This window comes from Cylas formicarius, unplaced genomic scaffold (genome assembly GCF_029955315.1).
Source record: "Cylas formicarius isolate icCylForm1 unplaced genomic scaffold, icCylForm1.1 PGA_scaffold_5__7_contigs__length_24384050, whole genome shotgun sequence".
Taxonomy (NCBI): Eukaryota; Metazoa; Arthropoda; class Insecta; order Coleoptera; family Brentidae; genus Cylas; species Cylas formicarius.
In genome coordinates, this window is record NW_026844341.1 from 16,905,586 (window position 1) to 16,926,879 (window position 21,294).

General features: G+C 36.1%; 2 protein-coding genes across 2 annotated transcripts; both read right to left on the bottom strand.

Annotated features, from left to right (window-relative positions):
* Window positions 1-10: 10 nt before the first annotated feature.
* Window positions 11-7,109, bottom strand: LOC132702241 (uncharacterized). The gene is made up of 3 exons (XM_060670770.1): window positions 6,999-7,109; window positions 4,548-4,929; window positions 11-1,007 (listed from the first exon to the last, which is right to left on the bottom strand). The coding sequence occupies exons 1-3, from the start codon at window positions 7,002-7,004 to the stop codon at window positions 73-75; spliced, it is 1,323 nt and encodes a 440-aa protein (XP_060526753.1). The 5' UTR covers window positions 7,005-7,109; the 3' UTR covers window positions 11-72.
* Window positions 7,110-14,170: 7,061 nt separating this feature from the next.
* On the bottom strand, window positions 14,171-19,103 carry LOC132702505 (protein obstructor-E). The gene is made up of 4 exons (XM_060671170.1): window positions 18,897-19,103; window positions 15,849-16,070; window positions 15,601-15,795; window positions 14,171-14,557 (listed from the first exon to the last, which is right to left on the bottom strand). The coding sequence occupies exons 1-4, from the start codon at window positions 18,940-18,942 to the stop codon at window positions 14,328-14,330; spliced, it is 693 nt and encodes a 230-aa protein (XP_060527153.1). The 5' UTR covers window positions 18,943-19,103; the 3' UTR covers window positions 14,171-14,327.
* Window positions 19,104-21,294: the final 2,191 nt, after the last annotated feature.

A 21,294-nucleotide genomic window follows, 5' to 3' on the forward strand; every position in this document is an offset into this window, starting at 1 on the left:
AAATCAACAATATTACAACAACAAGGGCAAGAGAAATGTAATAAATTAACAATAAATAAATAGAGAGCGGCGCTATAGCTTGGCGCCGTAGCCGGCCGTCTGTTCCTGCGACTGGAGAGTCTCCCCTTCCTCCACCTCGTCTTCGTAATCGGTAGCCGCTTCGTCGCGGTCGACGTCTTTCCTCGACGTCTGGGCGTCGTCGTCCGGCACGTAAATGTCGATCGAATTCTCGGCCGTCTGGTACCCGACCTTCATCAGGTTGCTGTTTACTTTGCCGGCCGCCTGGAGGCGGGCCAGTCGCTCGGCCGCTTCCTGGTTAGGCAGCGACGCGTAATAAGACGCCAGCAGTCTCTCTTGGTCCGACGCGCTCGGTTTGGCGTCGGCGTCGCCGCCGCCGTCGCCCGTCTTGGCCCCCGTGTCGAAGTAACTCTGTACGATCTGCGCCTGCGTTAACGGGTCTTGGTCGTCGTCCGATACCAGATGCCGGTCATCGCCCAGGCTATAAGTGGCTGTTACGAAGCCTGCGCCCGACTTGGTGCGCTGCTGCTGCGCCTGTTCGTCGTAGTTGAATGATTGGTAGGACGGTCTCACGTTAATGCTCTTGTCGACCGCCGCCGGCTGCTGCTGCAGGTACGTCGACAATATCGCCTGCGTCTGCGGCCTGTACTGGTATGTCTCTTGGGGCATTTGGTCGAAGTGGATTTGATTTTGGTACGCGCGGACCGGCTCCTGCGGCCCGGCTATTTGCTCGTCGGGTTCCGTGACCTGGTACTGGTGCACGACGCCGTAGTGCTGCTGGTGCGGCCGCCTAATTTCCTGATACGCGTGCTTGGGCGCGTCCGCCATACTGAGGTTGGGCGCCGGAATAGTGTGAATCGGACCCTTCTCGCCGATCTGCTTGATCGGATTCGCGTGCGTGGGGATGTTGTTGGTCTGGACGTGGTAGTCGTAGTCCACCGCCACAGGGATCGCCGGCGAAGATTGGAATGGCGCCTTCTCTTGTTTATCTGAGAACGTACACCGAGTGCAAAATAAAACGATCCACTATACGATCGGCAAACCCTTAGGAAACGCGAAAAATAGTCTAGTCTCTTGGACTCTCCTAAAAATTTAAAATATTATAATATGTTTTGCCCTAAAAGTGTCTCCCCTACATCAATCTGTGTTATTTTTAACGAAATCCTTGGTTAACATAAAGGTCACTTTCCTAAGAAAATCCTATTGGAATTTTGCATTGTTTAGGCAGAAATTGAGGTTGTGTGTTTTTTTTTTTTTTAATATTTTGATTGTCCCATATAAAATTGTGTTGTGACGCTACTGATATAGGTATTGCAACGAAAATTTAACATATAACAATTCTAGGACAAAAAATAAGGTAAGTTTGTAATTTATCTTATATTTAAATTTGACTTACTTTTTGAGACATTCGAGGTTTAAGATAATACCCGTGTAAAATCTTGTTGAATCTAAAGCTGCCCACGTTAGGTCCCTTCTTAGCAATATTAGGTAGTTTTTAAATAGCAAAGACATGATACTACTTCTATTACGGATATAATACTCCGGATATACGAATAAAACATTTATCACTTTATTATCTAGCTTGATTGAAAATACCTAATAACATAAATAAATAATTAAAATTTATAGACTAACCAAGGTAACAAATTTGAATAAATAAACTATAAAAAAAAGTTAACTTGAAAGGGTTTGTTGGTTCGGTCCATAAAGTTTAGTTAAAAATATAATAAAATATATTAAAAAAAAATAATAAAAAAAAATAATTTAAAAATGGATATCACAACCCTTTTTTGTTTCGACGCATTAAGCTAGAAACAAACTGTGACATTTCTGTTTGTTTTTGTTGTTTTTCATATTTATATTTAAAAAGTTCATAATTCATAAAAGTTTTCTGCTAGTGTATATGTATTTTAAATAAGTTATAGTTTTTTGGTTAATTATTTACATTTAATTATTTATTTTTGTTATTGGGTATTTTCAATCAATCTGGATAATTAACTATTAAGTTTTATTAAATCTGTTGAAAGTCCGCAGTATAAAGTCGATTTTTGTTCAAAATTTCCACGTATTAGTGGATACCTTGTATTGTTAGCAATAGGTTTTATTCGTATATCTGGAGAATCAAACCTTTAAAAGAAGGTAGTATCATGTTTTTGCTAAAAATTTGATATTTGCCAACAAGTGACCTAATGTGGGCAGCTTTAAATTCTATAAGAATTGATAGATGTATTATCTTAAACTTCGAATATCTCAAAAAGTATGTAAAATTTAAATATAAGATAAATTACAAACTTACCTTATTTTTTGTCCTACAATTGATATCTGAATAAAAATAGAGATTGTTCCCTTGGAAAATCTCGAGATTTTGTTAATTGAATTCGCCAAAACGGCACCACCTATTTTGGGACACCCCGTAAAAGCTGAGGCGTATCAACTGAATGAGTAGTGCATCTCCTTAGTCTGTCAATCAAAATATGAAAAAAAATACATAACCTCGATTATTCTAATATATTATATATTATATATATTATTAATTATTTTAACCCACGATTCACGAAAACAAAGTTGATGTCAATATCACACTTTTGGGACACCCTGTATCAACAAAATTATAATATTTTAAATCTTCATCAGAGTCCAAGGCAGTTTTGTACGAAACTTTTTTTCGTATCTCCTATGGGCTTCCAGACAGTATAATGGATCGTTTTATTTATTACGGACCAGTTTTGGTATTTAGTATTAAGAAGAGGAAATGAATTAGATCGTATCGAAGATCCTTCCAAAAGGTTATTTTTGTGTGCTGTTCCAATTGACCTCATATATATAGGGCGTCTCAAGGTCGCTGGAATTCTCGAATTTTTGTTAAATCGGGATATAGAAATTGGAAATGCGATATTTTTTATAAGGTCATTTTTTAAAAAGGAAACACTTTGTATATAATCTATATTTTTGAAAGGCACGTTTCTACTATTACAGAAATATATAGTTTGTCTTGATATGCTGTTTTTGAAAAATTGGGTCCGAAAGTGTCAAAATATTAATATTGAATAAAGGAATCTTTCATTAATGAAAATTACCATCAGTTGATGCTTTTAATAAAGCAGGTGACGATTATAGACGATTAACAGAGGTCATATTGAGCAGTTGTAAGTAAGTTGTTTATCTTTAAATTGGTTTCCATACTTATTTTTTTTAATTTTTATACCAATGTCCAGTTGGTCCAAACATAGACAAACTATATATGTAATAATCATAGGGATATGCTCTTTAAAGACGTGGACTTATGTATAGGATGTTTCATGGCGTTATTTAAAAATACTATGTTTTAGATGTTCAGTTATATTTTCTGATAAATTCTAAAAATATTAATATTTTGCCTTCCAAATTTTGTGCGAGGTGTTTAAAATTTGAAGATTATCCAAAATTAGATACTTAAGTATAACCCATTTCAATTGATTGTATAATATTCCAAAACCTAAATACTACGATTTTCAAAATAAAACCGATTTTCTCTAAAAAACGATTTATTTTGACATGTGGTGTGAAATATCATGAGATATGTCGCTATGAAAATTTGATAATAGTATCGTATTTAGATGTTATTTGTTATTTATGAATATTGTGGACAAATTTCAACCAAAAGTATCCTAATTTACAATAAATGTTGCAAATGACCTCAATTTCCAAAAAACTAAAAAAAAATCATTCAGAATAAAATGCGGCCCCCCTAATCTATTGCCAAAGTTCTTTCTGATTACTGCCGATATTGCATTGTAGATCCTCTGTTGCCCGCCAATTGCAGGAACCCGATCTTTTAAACCATCAATCGCCAAACATTTGAGACAACTCTTCTATTACTTCCTGCGGACAGTGAGCCAAGCTGATGCCACGGGTTTCAGTATTCTTGCGGTGGAAGGTTCACTCAGAATTTCGAGATTTCGAGATATTTGGCCGAATTTAACGTTTCATCGTAAATTGAAGCCTGAACGTTTAAACTAAATTTCTATCGAAATTCCATCCGCTTTTGGATTCTGGTCTGCCCAAAAATGCTCATTTCTTCGGATGACTTTCTTCCAATTTTAATTAATGATGATAAAAAAAATTCTTGGCTATTGTCAAATTTTAAAACTAACCAGTTAATTTAAGTTAACCAAATAGGTCAAAATAATTTGATTTTTAGAGAAAATTTCGGTAATTACGAAAAGCGTATCAACTAGGGTATAGGAATAGTATACGTCGATTGAAAGGGAGTTTAATTATGTATTAGAATACTGGATATTATAGATGACGTACCCTTTAAAACATTTGTATTATTGCCAATTTTGTATAAGGCGCTAAAATAATGATTTCTTAAACACCCCGTATATCGCCAAAGACAGTAATCTACAAGAAACTAGTGCAGCCGAAAACTATAGAAATTAATGAATATCTTCAAAACAAGTAGTGATCACTAGTTAAACAATCAAATATGTTTCAACACTGCGAATTGACTAAATTTTCAGTAGCACCCTGTATAGAGTATAACTTACGTGGCGCCAAATGGGCGACGATCTCCTGCTTGGGGAACTGAACGTTGTTGTTGTTGATTTGGTCGAAGTGGTGAGGCCTCTGCCAGAAGGCCGCGGGTGCGGCAGGTCTCTTTTGGTGATGTTTCGGGAACGGCTGGTGTTGGTGCGGCTTGGTGATGGGCGGTATCTTGAACGCCTGCTGCATAATTTTGGGGGGAATGGCCGGTGGACGTCCCCGCCCGTTCGAGGGTCGCTGGAATTGTCCGGGCGGTTTTTGCCATTTTTTCGTGTATGGCGGCGGGCGCGGTGGCGGCGGCGGGGGCTGCGGGCCTCGCCTCTTGAATCGCGGGTACTCTGAGTTGACTACGAGGGCGCACGACGACAGCAGGATGAGCAGTACGATCTGCGACGCGGCAACAATATACTCCAAATTAGTTTCCTTGATATTTCGAAAATTTAGTTTTATCTAAGTCAACTAAAGGCTGTAGTCTCACCCCAACACTTTTAGAATATAATGGAATGGGAATACAAGTCAATTGATAATCTGGATGCGACGCAGCAATGGGGGTTAAATATGAGTATGGGGAAAATGTAGCGTCTAAAAATAAGAGAGTAGAATACATAAAATTGAATTTAAATTTAACAAAACTGACTATGTGAAATGTCCTTGCATGGGAGTGCTGAACAAAAAGAAAATAAAAATAGGTGAAATGGATTTTTTTAGTAGAGCGTGTAGAAATCAAGAATAATGAGGAAATAAGAAGACGAATAGGAAGAGGATGCACTAGCATAGATACAGTGGAAACAAAACAACTTTGTAGTATACCTACGTAAGGAGAATGGACCTCGAAGGATGGCCAAAGATAGTGATTAATTTGAGCCAACAAACAGAAGAAGATAAGGAAGACTAGCAAGGAAATGGATGTAATGGTTTTAACTGCTAATATTTATCGCTCTATAACGGATATGGAACGCCCTGTAGAGATCGGCGACAGCGAAAAAAGCCGTTCGCCACATGCCACCGTTAGAAAAGTGTTTCCGTTCTCTCTGTATTTGAACCGGTCACCTAGATTCACGATTAATAATATTCATAATAAACGCCGCTGGCCTTAATTTACTTCTCATTTTACAAAGAGGTCGTCCTGACAGCTCGATACGGATACGAATGGGTAAAATTAAAAAATACTAACATAATATCTTCCCACACCAGTGAAGAGCATATTTGCCATCAATTTAGGTCATGCTAAAATAAAAGGGTCCCTTATCGTCGATAATATCCGAAACAATAGAATTGGCGCTTGTGGGTATCTAATTAAACCTGCTCGATCGTATTTCCGTTACATTAATTTCTTTATTTCGTTTTCTATCCTTTAAATTGTCTACATTTATTTTTGCTCTTTGTGCTTTTAGTTTTCTGTTGTTTTTCCTTTCTTTTCATTTCAACTTTTACCTAAAGATATATAGCTAGGCTAAAGGCCTAATAATAATCAAACTATGACACACAGTTAAATAATAAATATAAAATACAATATAAGTAAAAATAATGTCATTAATTTCTATTTTTGGTATTTTAGGTAATAATTAGAATTATAGCTAAATTATTGGAAAGTCTAAACAGCTGAGTTTTGCTAGGAAAAGTACTTCTAATAAAGGATGATGCGGTATTCAGTACAAAGAATAATTTTTTTTTTCATATAACATAACAAACTAACTTTCTTTATTTTGACCTAGATACGGGGTGCAAAACTTTTATAGAGAAAAACGGCTTTTTATTTGATTTTTATTAGTTACTCATAAACCTTTCAACTTTTTTATTTTGTGTTAATCAAAATAACATTTTTCATTCCAGTGGCGTCCATACTGATTTTTTGAAAACTTTTTTTGTTGTTTTAGATCAAGCAATCAAAAGTGAGACTTTTTTTGTTCCTTCGTTTTTTTTCTGTATCTAGCTTCATCTTTAAGATAAAAACCTGTCCTGCATGTTCCTGAACTTTTCATATAACTCGAGTTTTTATTTAATTAGGTATACTCAAAAAATAAAAATTATTTTTTAAATCCCTTATGTTTTTCTATTTGTTCTTTAGTTTTATTAAATTTTCTGAAAGAAATCGTTAATTGTGTTTGGTAATATAATTAATCTGATTAAATACCAATTGTTTTAGTGCAATCAATTTTTCTAAACGAATCTATTTCATCAGTTCATCCTCTCGACAAATAATTTTGTTTCGATCACAATTCGGCTAAAGGTTTTTTGAATAAATAATAAGACAATTATTTCTTTACACATTGACATCCTGTATCTCGTAAAGAAAAGAAGTTAGAACACACGTTTATATAAAAAAAGAGTTAGTTTTGTCCTATGATAAATGAATGGTATTTTTTGAAAATTTGACATACCCGGTATTCTTTTAAATTACTTTATTATTATTCTTTTTACTGTTAAAGGGTTTATTAATTTTATTGCAAGCCTACCTTCATTATAAATTATTCCAAACACACACACGTGTCATAGGGAATGCACGGTATATACGCGTCGCGTAAAAATCCTGGGATTGTCGTATTTGATGGGTTTAGTTTCGCTTCTTTTTGAAGCGCTGACGGACTAAACAATGCGGGTCAGCACAATACGATTTATACTCTCCGAAGAAGGTGCCGTCGAGCTCTCTTCTTTCGCATCGTCGTCGCCGCCGCGGCCCGATTTTTCGCTTCCGGTTATTCTCCCCGATACCCGCCTGGGAATTTTTTCCCGCCACTTGGAATTTTTCACCCAATTTCCACTATTTTTTGGAGAAAAAGTTCCATTGTGTTTCAACACAATTTTTTACTTTCACTTGCCAAGATGCAACAACGTCGAACCTGACCTACGAAACAAACCTGCCCCGCTGGTAAGAGTTGGGTCAGAACAAGACTGACTTAATGGGGAAAGGACAGCGTTGGTTAAACGGTGCCAAAATTTAGGGGATCATTTTTGTTTTTAGAGGTATCAAGGTAAACAAAAAACAAAATGTAGTGTTAGTAGCGTTTTTTTACCAAGTGACCTATAAAACAAAACTATCAATTTTCTGACACATAAGCCTACATCATATTTTTTTTAATGGGACACCCTGTATATTATATGTGTTCGGATTACAATGATGTGACACACTTTATATTTTAGTCGGCAAAAATAAGAAATTTTTGTATAATTTCAAAGAGTGACAAATAAAAATATTTTTATGTTTGACACATTCGTAAACAACTTTGATGGTTTAATTATTGTCCAGTCATTATTGTTAAAATGGTTTTTCGCGAATTTAGCATCCGTGAAAGGACTGATATGCTTCAAGTATAGTTTCTGAATAATAAATAGTAAAGTAAATATTAGACTTTATCCAGAGCGCCGAGCTCCTTCAAAACAGATATTTCCAAGGCTGGCAAAGAATTTTGCAGAAAATGGTAATATTTTAAATGCTAAAAAGGTATGCCGGAATTATGAAAATGAATGAAACATATTCGGATTCTATGAAGCACAGCCAGTTTACTCTATTACTAGAGTATATGAAAAGATTTCTCGGGGATTAAGCCGCTCAGTTTTGAAAGAATATAAGTGCAGAAGAATGTCAAATGAGGATGCAATTTTGTTTGGATGTTTGAAATAGACATAATGAGAATAATAATTTTATAAAAAACATTTTATGGACTGGTGAAAGTTCGTTCACGAAAGGGTTGTAATATACAAAATACGCGATAATGATCTTTAAATAATCCTAGAAAAACACACGAATTAAAAACCCAGGGTAAAAATCAATTAATATATGGTGTGGTCATAGGTCACACACATCACAGATGGGCATATTTTGAGTCCAATATTTACAGATCAAAGGCTAACTGCAGATCATTATTTGCAACTCTTAGAGCACCAAATAGAACAATATATAGAAGATTTACCCCTAAATATATCAGCGCTGATTAAATGGTAGCAACTTGGCTAACTCCACGTCTCTAAAAACAAAAAAGTTAGAGCCATTTAAAATGTTATCGAGATAAATTGAACGCACGGTACGAAGGTCGATGTGAATGGGATTTTCCAAGCGGAAGCGCTTACCATCCAGCTCTGTGCAAGAATGCTTCTAGGCAGGCCATGGACACAGAACTAAAGGCGTTGAAATCGCCTACATGAGCATCCAAAACAGTAAGAAATTGCCAAGAAAATTAACCAAAACAAGGCCCTAAGAGACTCTAAAGGGCATACCGCCCTACAAAATAACGGACGTCATACGAGAGCTAAACTTGATTTTTTTAAAATTTTATACTTTAATTAAATTTAATTTTTTTAATTTAATAGATTATATCAATTATAGTTTTGTTTTTTATTTGGGAAAAATGTTGTGGCATCTGCCATTTCTTTGGGTCAAAAGTAATAAAGTAATTAAACATGAAATTTTTAAATTTTATTGTACTTCTGAGTCGGGGGCGGGATCATCGTCGCGCGATTAAAGAAAATAATACATGCGAATGGAAATCTGCTTATCCGTGTATAACCTGGCAATTCAATTGTATATGGCGGATAGGTCGCGCGATTAGCAATTTGCGTGTGTGGTACACTCGATCGAAAGAAAAAAAATGGCGTATATACAATGAAACGCGGCTATTACCGGCGTTCTCGCGGAAAAAAACGGAAAATTTATGTTTATCGCGTCGAATGATGGAATTTCTCCACTTTTGCCGCTGCTTTCCATTTGGAAAACGATTTTTTTTGCGCGCATATAGTCGACTCGCAAATGTCCTGCCAGGGACTCATACGACAGATATATCCGCCATGTTTTTGGCATTTGGTTTGCGATTTTTAAACAGCTTTTTAAAATATATCTATATGTCTTTAAAGATGATTAAGATATTCTAAATGTATAATTTACTAGATATTTTTTATCTGAGCTTTGGAAAACATTATAGAAAATATTGGAACCATTTTCCCCTATCTGCTAAAATAAAGTGGGGAATTTTTGATGCTTTTTTCTGTAAATGTTCATAACTCCGGATTGGCTTTACCATAACCAAACGCTCGTTTAAAAGAGCATTCCTTACTCTGTATCTTGCGTTATACCAAATTATAGTACGTGGAGTTGTTTTGCAACTTAACAAAAATTGTGCAATTTTAAATGCAAAAACTGTCTGTATAATGTATTTTGATATCGATAATAATACCAGATTACCATAATGTCATATGGATTAGTAAGTAATAAGTAAGATGTCAAGACAGTGAGGCTTAGCAAAAAGTTACCTTTGAAGTTATATTTTAAGTCCCAAAATGTGCATAGATCAAAATTTTGATCGTCTCAGAGCGGTTTATTAATTATATTGTTGTTATCGTTTCGAACGCTTTGGCAATGCGGTAATTCCTGTAATAGTTTTGGTTAGCACTTCTACTTGTAGTAGCAGCAAAACTTACTCTTTTCTTAGAATTTTCTTATAATGATCAAAATGAAGATTATTTCAAATTTTAGACAAAAGACGCAATATTTGTTAAGTACTTAGACGAGCGCCTAGCACCTAGTGTCAAGAACATATTATTTTTTATAAAGTAGAACATAGAGGCGAGAGCTAGCTCGTTTGACTCCGTTAACCCAAGCCAGTGGTCGGAACCTAACTTTCCTCCACCACCTGTCTTAGTAGAACTAACCAAAACGGTTCAAACCAATAGATATAGTACATTTATTGCTTTGACGTTTTAAGTATTTACAGTACTTTAACCGCAGACCTCCGCAGGCCCGTGGTAAAACCCATCCCAACAGATGTTTATTCTGCATTACGTAGGTCTTGTCTGAGATGGACCATAATGAATATTTGCAGAAATTTTTATTTGAAACGTAAATGGACCGGGTTAAATTTTATTTTGCAATGATTTATCGGGGTATTTTCGAGTAAGTAGAAGCGTTTATTTTAACATCGTTGTTAAGATTTTATGTACCTGGTTGTCGAACTTTTACCCTGCGAGTTTGTTTTTACTGGATATTTCACAAGTAAGGTAAGTTACTCTATTTATCTTACAGGTAAGTTTGAAAATAATCATCTTTGTCTTGGGTGCCTGTTGACTAACAACATTCTTCTTGTATTATTGTGTTTTCTACATAGTTCTTAGATTTGTAAACAAGAACAATCTTTTTATAGGCTATAAATTATATTCGCGGTACATCATCAGAATACAGATAAATATTTATTAGAATCTTACAATTAAGAATTTTTTAAGGGTTCCTGTTTTTTAACACTTTAATATGTGGAGACCGTGGAATGAAGCAGATGTTCCCCTGTTAGAAGAAGTGAAGATGGTAGTCGAACCTAATGATAATTTAGAAGACGAACTGCCTCAGCAAATAAAAAAACGGATCCATTTGTCTTCGGATGCTAAACAAATTGTTTTCAATGTTTACAATCTTATAAGGAATTCAAAAGGGGAAGTAGGACCAAAGTTCCGAAGTCAACTGTAAGAAGAATTGTTGCAAATGGGATAGTCACGAGGAAAGTGAGAGATGACATTTACACATAGTACGACATAGTAAAAAACGGATCGTGTGGCAAAAGTAACAAGGGTGTACTAGACTTGCCGCCTTCACATGGAAAACGCATAATAATTCTTCATGTTGGGTCCAAAAATGGTTGTGTGGAAGATGCCTTATTTTTGTCTTCCAAAAACCTCAAAGATTCAAGTGTGGGTTACCATGAAAACATGACCTCGCAAATATTTGAGGACTGGTTTGAGAATAAACTGTTGCCAAAACTATCGACAAATACTGCTATTGTGTTGAATTTCTCGTATCATTCAGCCGAAATGGGAAAAATTCCAAATACTTCTTCAAATATAGAAGAAATTAAAGAATTTCTATACAAAAATAATTTATATTTTGGAGAGAGCTACACGAAAAAACATTCTTCTGGAATTATGAAAAATAACACATTTTAATAAAGACACAAAATCGATTCGATAGCACAAAAAACGCACATGAAATCTTGAGATTACCCCCTTATCATTGTGTATCTAACCCCATTGAGATGATTCGGTAGTAGGCAAAGTTAATCACGTTGTCTGTTGTAAAAGCCCTATATTTATGGTCGAAGTATACGCCCGGTACATATGCGGACGCACTAGCGGCGTTCGACGGCGCCTTCAATAAATCATTAAAGCGCTGATTTCACTGGTTTAAGTGTTCCGTTAGCCTGCGGGGGGGTGAGGCGCCCGAAATACGCGCCTCTTCGAGAGGGCCTTCTTCCGAAAGGAGTTTTTATTATTGTTTTCTTTCCTTTGGCGCTCGAGTCGGCATTCCTCCCGGTGCCGTGACCTTGATTACTTGAATCGAGAGCGACGAAAGTAATTGTCTTTTTTTCCTCAAAAATTCGGACGAATGAGGATGAGTTTATGCCCAGCTTTGTTGCCGTTTCATAGGATTTCGTCGCTTGGGATCATCAAGAATTAATTTTTCTGTTCATTTCCACCTTTTTTAACTACAGTGAAAACTCCCTATACCGAAACTCTGTATTACGAACAAAATTTGTTGTACTATTATTTCTCCATATAAAGCTATGTAATTAATAGACTCTCTTACCTTCTCAGAATTCCTTACCCTAATAATCTATTATAATTACCGAGAACCTGGTCATCTGGTCAGTGTTTTTCTCGTAATAAGCGATTATATTAATTTCGGCGTATATAAAAGCACACCATTGTTTCAATCGGTTCTAATTTGACTTAGTGAATACGGCGAGCATGACGGGTAAGCGAAAAATTTTATCTCTAGATGATAAACTTGCTTCAATTCGGGAGATAGAACGGGGAGAAAAGAAAAGTGATGCGGGACGTCGATACGGACTTACACCGTCGATTCTATCCACGATTTGGAAGTGCAAAGAAAAAATCGTCCAGGCTGAAGCGGTAGGCATTTCTAGTAAAAAACTAAGAAAGCCAAAATTTGTAGATTTGGATCGAGCAATGTTGCCAACAGCAACGTATTAATAATGATTCACTCTCTGGACCTATCGTAAAACTAAAAGCAGAAAAGTTTGCTGAACAGTTTGGCATGTGTCCAAAACTAGCAGAAAAGTTCCCTGCTGACGACATTTTTAATGCTGACGACACTGGTATTTTTTGCAAAATGACGCCAGATAAAAAAGCGAAAAGTGTGTGGGTGGAAAACTTTTAAGGAACTTATAACAGTGTTAGTAGCTGCCAATATGAGTGGGAGAGAAAAAAGAAAGCTAGTCGTGATTGGAAAATCAACTAACCCACGATGTTTTAAGAACATCAAGCATTTGCCGGTCACTTACATGGCAAACAAGTCTGCATGGATGACATCGCAAATTTTTGAAGAGGAGATACGGAAATGGGATTCAGAATTAAAGGGGAGGAAAATATGACTGCTTTTAGATAACTGGCCTGTACATCCCCATATTCCAAGTTTACGGAATATTGAATTGGCATTTCTTCCAGCCAAAACAACGAGTGTATTACAGCCGATGGACCAGAGCGTAATAAAAAGTCTTAAGAGTCGATACAGGAAAAACATTTTAATGGAAATGATCCGAGTCCGAAGACTTGGAAGCTTGGAAATAGGTGACAGCACAAACAATTCAACACTCCTATGCAGGACTTATTACCAAGACAGAATGCGAACAGCCCTTGGAAGATGATCAGCCACTAAGCGAGTGGATAAAGCAGTTTCAAACAACAATTACATTTACAAATGAGGAGATGACAGAGGAAGCCATATTACAACAAGCAAGAAATTGTGAGGAAGAGCACCAAGAGGAAGAAGAAGATGAAGAAGTTGATCTGGGACCACCAACCAGTCAACAAGCCCCATATTCAGTTAAACTGCTAGAGAATTTTTTTATGTATCATGGGGAAGATGTCCCACTCGAAGAAATGGTGAAAATACAAGCCAAAGTACGAGATGCATATTGGCATACTAAAAAAAATCAAAAGAAAATTACCGATTATTTGAAGCATTAAATGTAGTTCTTAAATATTTATAAAAAATCTTTCTAAGTAGATGTTAAAATATGTATATAATTTAATTAAATATTACAGAACACATATGCGTATTGTTATTTTTCAAGTATCTATAACTCTTTACGACGAAAAAAAAAAGCAGTCCCTTCAATTTCGCTATATAGAGTTTCGACTGTTAACCTACTCATAGACGTTAGTGTATGGCGGTCTACTGTCCCGCCACTGGTTTACGAGCGGACTAGAAACCTACATAGACGGTTTCTATCGCTCGATTGTTGCATTGCTGCAAAATACAGCCGGAAATGGCGTTCCAAGAAACCGGGATAATATTGTCGATTTCTTTTTGCTTGTCGGTCAACGAGCGACATCTACGAGCCACTAGACGAACGGACACCGAAGACCATACGCAAAATATGCAACGTTCTTTTTATATTTGGAAATAATTCCAGAAAACCCAGTTAATCAAATAATAAAGTTTCTGAATTTTTGGCGGTTCACTTAAGTGCATTAAAATTGAAATCATAAGCTGGAGGTTTTTTTTTAATTTTTATTGTTTTCTGTTATACGACTTTTTTTTTTAACCACGAGTTTTTCTTGATTGTTCTGTTCAAGTTAATATGAAAGAACCTGCTAATTCTGGAAAGTGTTTCGGAAAAACGGCAAAAACAATATAAAAACTTTATTTGTGCCAATCAAAACGAATAATATACAAAATCAACCTAAAATTTCGAATAAATATTAAATAACCGATTAAATGTTATTTACATTACATAAACTTTAAAAAACAAACAATTTTAGCCGAAATGCTATAGCTCGCCCCTCTATTTCCTAACGTGGTTGGCGCAGTGCGGCACCAGTTCGGGTTCTTCACATGTCAGAGACGACTCGTCCACCACCTTGTCCTCACCGCAACTGATGAGTCTTGGATGTCCGTTGACGCAGGTGATGAGCCTGTGGCAATCTCCCGGTACCGAGAATCTAGGGTACGGCCAGAACCTCGCCGCCGGATGACCTGACGGCACCTTCGTAGGGCATTTGAATCCGATTACGGCTACACCACAAACGAAACCATTAGTCTTATTTACTACTCCAAAACACTTCGCATAGCAAAAGAGCCCATTTCAACCAAGAACGGTATCCCTTTGCAAAGCAGAAGAGATCTTTAAATCTTTGGAAAGCCCTATAGCTTCGAAAAAGAGTAGTTCCCTTTTTCAAAGAAACCTTTGGTAAACGAAAAGAGGCCTTTTTAGTTCATTCAATTGAAAGGCCCAGGCTTCATTTTTCCAAAGGATCGTTTTCAATGCGAAGGAGATATTGTTAGGTCATCTTTAATATCAAATCAATGCAATATATCATTTTCAATGCAAAGAGGCCGGTTTTAATATCATTTAAAAAGGTCTAGCTCCCTTTTTCAAAGAAATACATCGTTTGCAAAGTCAAAGATACCATTTAAGGCTATTTGTTATATCATTTGAAAGGCTCTAGCTCCGCTTTCCAATACAAAACAGGTCTGCGAGGTCATTTTTAATATCTGTCTTAAAAGAGTAGTTCCCTTTAAAAAAAAAACGCTTTGTAGAGGAAAAGATGCCTTTTTAGGCCATTCAATAGATCATTTTAAAGGCCCAGGCTTCATTTTTCAAAGGATCGTTCCCCTTTCAAAGCATTACATCGTTTGCAAAGTAAAAGATGCCTTTTAAGATCACTTTTTATTAATTTGAAAGGCCCTAGGCCGCCTTTTCAAAGAAATGCATCGTTTGCAAAGTAAAACATGCGTTTTCAAAGGAATACTTCTTTTGTAAAGTAAAAGATGCTTTTTTAAAGCCATTTGTTTTATACATAATTTGAAAGGCCCCAGGTCGCCTTTTTCAAAGAAATACGTCGTTTGCAATGGCCTTTTAAGGCAATTTGTTATATAATTTGAAAGGGTTTAAAAGGTGCCTTTTAAGATCATTTGTTATATAATTTGAAAGGACCTAGGCGGCCTTTTCAAAGTGAAAGGCCTCACAAAGGCCGCCTGTTCAAAGAAATACATCGTTTGCAAAGCTTACTGGAAATGTTGGATGCTAAAAACCATTCTAAACAACTACTACCAACCTTCCGGGTTGCAGGTCTCGAGAAGGAGGTCCGGCCAGTTGCAGCCGTGGATCCTGTCGTCGTAGACTAAACCGGCCTCGCAGGCCTGCGGTATGGGCTCGCCGTAGGCGCACTTGATGTAATTGGTCGAACATTCGGCACTGTCGGGGTAAATCCCGAACTGGTACTCGCAGCCCGGCGTGCTGATAGGCGTCACTGAAACCGAAACGTTGCTGTGGCGGCCCCACATAAAGAGGTACATTACTCACGGTCGGCTTTTCTGTGGCCGCACTCAACTGCCCAGTTGTAGTTGCAGTGGTTGTGGACGGCGCCCTTGCCGTCGAACAGGAGACCGTTTTCGCATGTCTCGACGGTGAGGGTGCCGTTGGTGCACAAAAAGAAGAGGTTGCAGGATTCGGGATGGGCGTATGCCTGCACGCCCAGCGGCTCCGGACATTGGGGCGCGTCTTGCACTAGCACTCCCCCGTGCACTGCCATGAAATGGGTGTAAAAATTAAACGAGCATAATTACAAAAATTATATCTGTAGTTTTCTCCTCATTTACTACATTTGGCTGGCTACATAGGGATATTCCTAATTATGTCATTAATATAGCTGGTTACGTTTTGTTTAGAAATGATCATGACACTCGTGGTGGTGGCGTCGCATTTTATTTATAAAGAGAATTTTAATGCTAAGTTCTTGGATACACCACCGACTCAAAGTGCCGTTGAGCAGATATGGATGACTATCAGGCTAAAATGTAAAAATATGCGTCTGGGATGCATTCACAGGCCGCCTACAGTTAATTGAAATTGCTCGTTAGATGACCTAGAGAGTACCTCATTTGCTGATGACACTCGGCTATTTTAATCCTTCGATCCTAAATTATTTCATAGTGCTTCAATTTATATCAATTTGGGCTTGCATTCCAGTGTAATGTTCTTTTCTCCTACACCTAATATTGAACAAGTACCTCAAATGTATTTATTAATTAACGGTGAACTTTCGAAAATTGTGAATTGTAATAAAACATGTATCTTTGTTGGTGAAAAAGTCTTATTTGGTTTTGCACCATTTATACAGGCATAGGACTGTCCTTAATTTCAGTTCACGGAAACTTCTAGCTCAATCACTTGTCCTTTCGATTATGTCTTCTATTACCCATATAAATAAATATAGATTGCAAAAAATAATTCAAAACAGCAGTTGCAGATTTATTTTCGGCTTGCGTAAATTTGATAGGATTTCCCACAAACTCCAGGAACTTAACTGGCTAAAGTACTGGCTACTTTCAAGTACTTTTTGGCGTCTATGGTTTTCCAAATTATTAGCACATCCAAGCCGTCCTACTTACGAGCTAAATTACACTTTCGTAATGTTCAATCAGTGACTTTCAGGCACCCCTACAGACTACCACTGCCACGATATCGTTTGTCTTTATTCCGTAGATCATTTTGTTATAACGCTGTTTTAATTTTTAATAGTATACCCGATTCATTAAAATCACATTCAATTATATTCTTTAAAAAATATTTCAGGTTAAAACTGCTAACTTCTCAAATAATTTGATTTTCAATGTTATTCTTTTAATTTTTACTTTTAATAATTTTCTATTGTTCCATATTACTATTACATTTATCTATATTTAATTTATCAATGTATTTATAACTTCCTAATAATAATAATAACAATAAATTAGTATTGTTATTATTATTATTGTTACTATTACTGTCGTTATTATTATTATTATTATTATTATTATTATTATTATTATTATTATTATTATTATTGTTTTTATTACCTTAATTGAGGCTGTCCCTCACTACGATCATTAATTTTTGCAATTTAATGTCAATAAAAATAATGCGCATACTCTCTTTTCAAAGTTTCTTGATAAATTTGGATTATCGCAAGTATTAACAGAGCCCGCAAGGCTTAGTAGTAAACTTTTTAATCGATCTTTATTTAATCTACGATGAATTTTTTTTAATACTAATCTGGATGCAATTTTCAATAAACACATTGCCTTAAAGACTTCCCGCTTTACAAAAGCTCCTGCGCCGTGGTTAACTCCCAACCTAAAACTAATGATTAAATTAAAGAAAAAAGCTTTAGCAAAATATAAACGAACCAAAGCAGGGGTTGTTAGGGAGGGCTACAAAAGTCTACCGAAATATCATATTTTTGAAATGAAAATGCTGTGTTATAGTCTAATACTATCGAACTTGGAGTATGGAGACGTTGTTTATTAGCCGTGTCTTACTATAAAAAATTAAGGACGTCTGCAAAAAATTCAGAATTCTTGATGATCTTGATATGATCATATTACTGATTTCCTAAAACACTCTAAGTGGTTGAAAGGTATTACTTGCAGCGTGACACTCTAGTATTGGTATTGGTATTAAAGGGGGGCGCCCTCGCGGGCGTCCAAGCACTTAGGCCACCAGATGGGCCCGTTGTGCCCCCAGGCCGCTCTAGAGGGCGTCCAGAATGCCCAGAATGTGACACTCTAGTACTTAAAATTAAAACCACTGTAGAGCCCTCTTATCTATTTAAACAAATTGTTAAAAGGAGTCGAACATCCACCAGCGTGTTGCACGATACCGCGAGTTGTACCATATTCCCAAGCACATTACTCCCACGTTTCAGAGATCTTTCTCTTATAATGCTATTAAAGTTTGTAATGATGTTTCTGCTACTGTTAACGCCTGTCCATCTGCGAAGTCGTCCATAAATAGTTCAAAGATGTATTGTTAATGAGGAGAGAAAGGATCCCTTTTTTTAATTAAGTATAAATTATAATTCTTGTTTTCTTAACTGTGATTAGATGAGCAGTTATGCTGGATCCAGCTACTAAGTGTCTTTATTTATTGCATAACGTATCCCTACAGAATTGAATTGAATTAGGCGCTCCAAAAAATTGCCATTGTGGTTTCCAAAATCTTCGAACGATCGAAGCTAATATGCGGGACTAAAACAATATAAAAATCCGTTTTGTACCCCTGTAAACGCAACTCACATTTGGACACTTGAATTTGGTCCCACCAGTGACCTATCATTAAGTAACACCCTGTATGGTGCAACGTCGCAATTGCGTAACCTAACGACGTAAATTCAAACAACGAACCGGCCAAGAAAGTTGTTTCGCCGCACTCCTTAATACCCCCGTGCCCGCGAGACCTTGAAGTGTCTGAATTCGGATCGATCACTTTTTTGAAACGATTTTCGTCTCTTTCGCCCCTCAAAAAAACATAATTTTCCCAAAAATAATATGCGCCCCGACACGATCGTGTTGCAGATGGAAATCCACTCACCGAAGCCCAGCAGCGCGACGGCTACGACGGCCAGTAGCGGTTCCATATTGCAGACTGTCGATTTCTTGGGGAACTTTCTTCTACGCCAACACCTGCACGGACCGTTTTTCGGCGACTGGCGAGCGAAACGCTCCGCAACGGGTAAGTTTTCTTAGCGTTTCTATGCGACCGTTCACTTCGGCAACAGATCGCGCCGATGCAGATGCGAAAGTTCTCCCACTAAAGTAGGAAACGCGAGTTAAGGTTTTATTCGATACGCAATTGTCAATAGACACTGGACAAGCTATATGAAGTGAATATTTTCTTACTCATTTTATTCCTACATTGCATTCGCTTCCTTTTCCATTTACCAGTACTGGGCGTCCAGCGGTGGGGCACGTTAAAGGGGAGGACAGCCGCATATATTTAGTTATTTTCAATTTGTTCAAAGTAAAAAGATTACCAACGTTATTTGGCGATTAGAGTATCAGTCAACGAGACGTATCAACCGCAACCATAGAGTCGCATCTGCGTGAACGTATTTCTGGGCACACGGTGGAACGACCATATGGGAACCTGAAGTTTTTTACTTGGAACTTTTAATCTGGAATAGCTAGAAATGAGTTTTATACGCAGTGATATTGTACAAAGAGCGACGTCTTAAATAAAAAAAAAAGTCACTTTACGTGATTTAAACCATATACAGGGCATCCCAAAAATATAGTGCGTTTTACAAAAACCTATTATTTTTTATATGTCATCTAAATTTTTCATCTTGATTTTTTTGGAAAGAAGGAGCTTTCAGTTTTATTATAAAAACATATTTTTTTTATGAAACAGTAAAAAACAAGACAGGGTGTTCAATAAAAATGAGTCTTTGACAATTGCTCTTACTACATTTTTGAAAACGTCATCATTAAAAAATTGGCACCTCCGACATTTCATAAACAATTAAGATGGCTGACAAATGTAGCTAGCAAGCTATTAAAAAAATATATTATTTGTTTATTTATTTATTTTTTTTGGACCTGAAATTATATTGATATTTTGTTAATTTTACGGTGACTAGAATGCTTGTTCCTTACCAATACACTGTTGTCTGGGCTTCTCTAAGCTTTCCCAAAATCAATGTTTTCCTACTACAAACTGAGCATATATATATATATATATATATATATATATATATATATATATATATATATATATATATATATATATATATATATATATATATATATATATATATATATATATATATATAGAATTGTAGGGAATTTTTGTACGATTTTTTTTTGTGGAAATGCACTAAATGTCCGCATAAAAAATAAAATTGCGAAAAAACATCCAACCCAGTGTAACCTAACCAAACTAATGCAAATTATTAAAAAGCATTTCCACTAAAAACTTGATTATTTGCTATCCCCAAATGTCAATGTTCCATATTAGCAAACTCTTTTACATTTTTAATGGCTCTTGTGCCATTTTTGAATCCTTGTTTTAAAAATTGACGTTATCTTGATAGCAGATCGAAGCAGATAAATGTTATATTTTCGTAATCATAATACTCCAGCAATTATATTTGAGATTATTGGTAAAGCGAATCCTGTCGAATATCAAATTTTGTAAATACAAAAACTCAAGGTGTAATTTGTTCAAAAAGACGACCTATTTGTGTAAAACTTTAGAAAAAACCATTAATCAGTATTAGGCATTCATATAACAAAAAGATTTACTAAAGTCAACATTTTATACTAGATTTTCTTAATATTTGTTTTTCACTGAAATAGTAGTAAAATTTGTAATTTGCCAAAATTTAACGCATAAAGATATGATATGATATGATAATAAGTGGACTTCTTTTTAAATAATTTGGTCTATGTCTCTGATATTATACTAAGTCGTTTCTCTATGCGTCTGGGGTGGGCCTAATTTCCGACATTCCCTCGTATAGAACATTCATATTTTATGCTTGAAATCGCCTTAAAAAGTCGATAGATAGATCGATTGTTTTCAATCTTTTCGGGTGAAATCGTTTTCGCCAGTCGGTCGATCGATAAGATAAAAAGGCCGTAACTAATAAGCCGATGTTTTATTTAATGTTTTATATCTGCAATAGTGAAAGTATGCGTGGTCCATTTTTTTTTTGTAACGCCTTTTTCTATTGAGGCGAAGATGTCCTTGCTGTTAGGCGGCAAGGCGCAGTACACCTGGGGTGTGACTTGTTTTTAGACAATTAGGCAATTGTGCTCTTAAAATTAGGCACATTTCAATTAGCATTTACTATTTTCTTACTGCTAATTTGTTTTCTGTGTATTCGCATATAGAAAACATATATTTTAACCATTAAAAATCTTCGTTTAAATGTAAAAAAATGTATATGACTCTATTTTCGTGACTTGTCTAAGAAAATTCTACCAAG

What these genes read in the sequence shown, in the direction of transcription:
- LOC132702505 (XM_060671170.1), bottom strand. Translation starts at nt 18,942, where the DNA reads ATGGAACCGCTACTGGCCGTCGTAGCCGTCGCGCTGCTGGGCTTCG. An exon ending in CGGCCACAGAAAAGCCGACC is followed by an intron (nt 15,796 to 15,848) that starts GTGAGTAATGTA and finishes TTTCGGTTTCAG; the next exon opens with TGACGCCTATCAGCACGCCG. An exon ending in CGAGACCTGCAACCCGGAAG is followed by an intron (nt 14,558 to 15,600) that starts GTTGGTAGTAGT and finishes TTTGTGGTGTAG; the next exon opens with CCGTAATCGGATTCAAATGC.
- LOC132702241 (XM_060670770.1), bottom strand. An exon ending in CGTCGCCCATTTGGCGCCAC is followed by an intron (nt 1,008 to 4,547) that starts GTAAGTTATACT and finishes GTACGTTCTCAG; the next exon opens with ATAAACAAGAGAAGGCGCCA.